Source organism: Morone saxatilis, unplaced genomic scaffold (genome assembly GCF_004916995.1).
Source record: "Morone saxatilis isolate NCDOM2014 unplaced genomic scaffold, NCSU_SB_2.0 Contig21, whole genome shotgun sequence".
In the NCBI taxonomy this organism is placed as follows: Eukaryota; Metazoa; Chordata; class Actinopteri; family Moronidae; genus Morone; species Morone saxatilis.
Window position 1 is genome coordinate 3,279,005 of NW_023339774.1, and position 4,693 is coordinate 3,283,697.

General features: G+C 40.8%; 1 protein-coding gene across 1 annotated transcript in view; it reads left to right on the plus strand.

The window, feature by feature from the left end:
* Window positions 1-4,693, plus strand: part of LOC118332833 (transcription factor 4) — a 36,736-nt gene that overhangs the window by 2,100 nt on the left and 29,943 nt on the right. Inside the window, exons 2-4 of the mRNA XM_035668261.1 lie at window positions 10-127; window positions 3,276-3,355; window positions 4,471-4,680. Coding sequence (XP_035524154.1) covers window positions 10-127; window positions 3,276-3,355; window positions 4,471-4,680 — 408 coding nt within the window. The remainder of the gene's footprint in view (window positions 1-9; window positions 128-3,275; window positions 3,356-4,470; window positions 4,681-4,693) is intronic.

Genomic DNA, 4,693 nt, shown 5'->3' on the forward strand with positions numbered 1-4,693 from the left:
CATCCATAGACATTGTTTTCTCTGACTTTTATCTTCTTATTTTTTCAGATCTACTCTCCGGACCACACGAACAACAGCTTCTCGTCCAATCCCTCCACCCCAGTCGGCTCCCCACCCTCCCTCACAGGTAGCACATGACACTCACCTTTTAATCACAACATCGCATCGCAGATGGAAAAAGCAGAGACTTGACTTTACCTTTTTTCAAATCACTTGAGATGTGAACTTGTTTCAAATTAGATGAGACTCGAACTCGATTCAAATGACTCAAGACTTGACTTGAACTTGTTTCAAATGACTTGAGACTTGACTTGAAATTGTTTCAAATGACTTGAGACTTGACTTGAACTTGTTTCAAATGACTTGAGACATAAACTTGTTTTGAATGACTTGAGACTTGACCAGTTTCAAATGACATGAGACTTGACTTGAATTTGTTTCAAATGACTTAAGACTTGAACTTGTTTCAAATGACTTGAGACTCGATCCAGTTTCAAATGACTTGAGACTTGACCAGTTTCAAATGACATGAGACTTGACTTGAACGTGTCTCAAATGACTTAAGACTTGAACTTGTTTCAAATGATTTAAGACTTGATCCAGCTCCAAATTACTTGAGGCTTGACCTTTTTCCAAATGACTTGTTTCAAATTACTTGAGACTTGACATAAACCAGTTTCAAATGACTTGGGACTGGACTTTTTTCCAAATGACTTAAAATTTGACTTGGACTTGTTTCAAAGGATTCGAGACTTGATTTGACCTTTTTTAATGACTTACAGCTCTGGGAAGAAGAAGAGAGTGAAATAAATAGAAAAATGATTTATTATTCATACAAACTAAAAACAACACATTGAACTGAAGTGATACATTTTAGTGAATAATTTAAAGGGAATTCTGCTTTTTAAATGCAGCCTCTTGGCGTAAAACAAGACCATAAAAACACATTCATAATAGCTGTGTCTCCACTCCACACCCCTCCTTTTCCTATTTCCACCAATTACTCCTCCTCCCGGCTGATGTTGTAAACTCACCCTGCTCCTTAAAGTGAAAAATGACTTTTCCTAATAATAGTTGTGTCAAATTTGTCTCTAATTGTCGCTGCTACACACACCGTTTGATATTTCTGTGCCGCGCCTTGTGACTGATAGCTTTAATTACGAGCACCACTTCGACAAATCGTTCACAAACCTACCGGCTCTGCAAACACGAGCTCCCTCCCCTCTTTCTTCGCCTCCTCCTCGTCATTATAGCTGCCTGGGATATTGCCTGCTAAACCGTAATTGGTGTTTATCATTGTGTCAGAGTTACTCCACTTTTTACAAATTAGAAATGAAGCCTATTAGAGCAAACTACATGCAAATTGATATCCAAGGCTAATTCTGCGAGGGTGTTTTACAGTGTTGGGCTCGGAATAATTTACCCTGCCGTTTAATACATATATTTGTATTTGCACATGAATGTACCCAGGTGATTATTCATTAATTAGCATATGGAAATGAGCATGTAATATGAATAAAGGAGAGGGGAGAGAAAAGACTGTGAGACAAAACGCGAAGACAATAAAAAAAAAGAGCTAATGAGATGAGATCAGAGTTACAAGGGAAAGATCAGTGTTGAGGGCAGAGAGGAGGTACGAGGAGGAGATAGAGGAATAAAGGAAAGGAGAGGAAATAAAAGGGAGGTGAAATTAGGAGGAACAGGAGGAGAGGATCGATGGTTGAAGGGCTAAGAAGAGAAGAAAGATGTGGAGAAAGAAAACAGGAGGTATGAGGAGAAAAGATATTAAAACTGGGATAAGATGAAGGCATAAGAAGAGGAATAAGATGAATGAATAGGAAACAAGAGGAAAGAAAACAGGACATGAGAAAGGAGACAAAATAAGGAAACTTTACTCACCTGTTTGAGTGAAAGCATCGCTAACTGCTGATGTTTTTGCTTGCTATTTTTCAAAAATATTACAACTGTTCTGACTGTTACAATTTTAATATTAACCTGCTGTTCTGGAGGTGTTTTCTTGAAAAAAAAAAAAACATACCTACTAACAACTAATAAAAGTATGAAAGTAAGTTAAGAAAAACTTACACTGTAGCCTCATATTGTGACCTATAAAATGTCAATAGGTTTGTGCTTAAATCAGCTAGTCCTTTAAGTGCTGTATAGAAAATGACTAATGGGCTGGCACTTTTTTGTCCAACTGAACCACTGTATGAACTGAAACTTTAAAGGTCCAGTGTGTAACATTGAGGAGGATCTATTGTTAGAAANNTTCATTAGTGTATAATCACTTTAATATACAAATCATTGTGTTTTTGTTACCTTAGAATGAGCTGTTTCTATCCTCACACGACACAGTCCATGGAGTCCGCCATGTTGAACCAGCATATTTCTACATTAGCCCAGAACAGACAAACTAAACACTAACTGTAGATTTTACGCGGCTTCTGTAGCATCTTCTACACACTTCACAGTCCATTCTCATTCCCACGTTGTCAAATACAGACGCAAACGGTGTTCAATTAGTTGCAATCTGCAGTTTCACCACTAGGTGCCACTAAATCAACCATTGGTTGACACTGGTCCTTTGACAAGATGTTGCTATCATTATGTGTCGAAAAAATTACCTCTCACCTCTGAAACCCAAACGCCGCTGAGAGGCCCCCATACGCTGGCCTGTTATCGCTCAGAGCCTCACATTAATGTAAATTCACAGAAGTCGCTGTCTCTCCTCCGTCTACCAGCTAATGAGACCTGTCGATTCAGATACGACCCTTCAGAGCAACGACAAGCACAAAAGCAGAAAAGAACACAGACACAAAGCTTGTTTATTCTGCAGAGGGCCCATGCTAATCAACCACTTGTACCTTTTCAAATAACAAAAGACTGATATTAGCATTTCTGCTATGAGATATGAGTTGGTTTGTTTTTGTCTTTTCTTCCTCGCCTCCGTGTTTATTGCATCCGAGCACCACGAGTGAATACGATGAGAGACTCCTCGTGTGTAAAGACGTTTTGTCTGGTGTTTGGCCGCTGCCCTGAGTGGTTTCTTTCTTTGACGTATAAAGGGAGAGGAGGTTTTGGCTCTAATCCACACATCCATCCATTTTCTGCACATACTTATCCTGTGCAGGGTCGCAGGGGGCTGCAGCCTATCCCAGCATGCATTGAGAGAGAGGCGGGTAATACCCTGGACAGGTCAGCGCTAATCTCCCACTGAAATCCTCTTGTTCCCTGTCTCCTCTCCTGATCATGTCTCCTTGCCTCCTCTCTCCTAGCTGCCAGTTCAGCTGTGTGGTCGAGGAACGGCGGACAGGGAGCGTCGTCGCCAAACTACGAGGCTCCACTACACTCTCTGGTATACACACACACTTCTGAAATATATACTGTTTTTAAAGGGTCAAAACCATACTGTATCTTCCATTTTCCTGCTATTTACACATTGCAGATAGCAGAGGACCTCGTTTCTGGAGGGGATTGCTTTCGAGTTGTTTAAATGTAATTTTTCAATGCACAAAATATATTCCATTCACCTCCATTGTATTGGGGTGGAGGCAGAAACCTTAGCGACAGATATCTGGCAAATAAATGCACCAGGTGTTGAGCGAATTGAGCCTTGAAGTACATACTTATTGTGCCTTAGTGTGTCTGCAAAGCTCAACTAATTGTTTTACTTTTAGTTTCTCCTCAACACAAAACAGTTTTCTGCATAACAGCAGCCTCCAGTTACCAGATCACTGTCACTTTGAGTGAAAACAATGCTGGATTTACGTTTTTATTTGTGCACACCAGATTCAGCGTTCCTGACAGTGACATAAAGCTCTGTATGCCAACATTATGTTAAGGCTCTCAGTCCTTTGGTTGCTGAAGAGAATACAAAGTTTAATTTTAAAAAAGTCTCAGTAATTTCCTTCAACAGTTGGCCATTGCAGTTTTTAGTAAAGGCTTCTTGAACAGAAGGAATGTGTGCATTTGCTGGCACTATTTTCAGCTGCGGATGAATACACATCTGGTGCTCTAGTGAGTACTTCCAGCAGCAGGACTGAGTGGGATTGAGTCAAAATAAACTACAGTGTGTGTGTTAATGGTAATGAAGAAAGATGTCTGTCAGTGCAACAGTGTGGCTCACTGATGTGTTTTTAATAGTTTTTGGACAACGATGGAGCTCTATGGCACAGAGGAAGAAAGTATCAGGCTTTGATATGCACGATACTTGTACTTTTTTTATGGACAATAAGAAAAATATATTCATGTTCACATGAACTTGAGGCTACTCAGTATTGAGTGTCCTGGTTATTTAATGCAGGTAAAGACCCTGTGATATCCCTCATAATCTGTATAAGATTTTAGTAAATGTCAGAGATCTCAGAATGAATATTGAGAGTCGGAGCTGCTTCAGTTTACAGACGTAGATAATAAAGAAATCTTCAGCAGGTTCTTGATGTCTCTCTGTTGTGTCCCTTCGTTCTGCAGCAAAGTCGTATCGAGGACCGTCTGGAGCGTTTGGATGACGCCATCCACGTACTGCGGAGCCATGCGGTGGGACCGTCGACGGGTATGACCAGTGGGCACGGTGACATGCACAACCTCATTGGGGCTGCACATACGCACAACGGCGCTATGGGCGCACTGAGCAGCGGATACGGGACAGGACTGCTGTCAGCCAACAGACACTCCCTCATGGTAGGACCTGAAA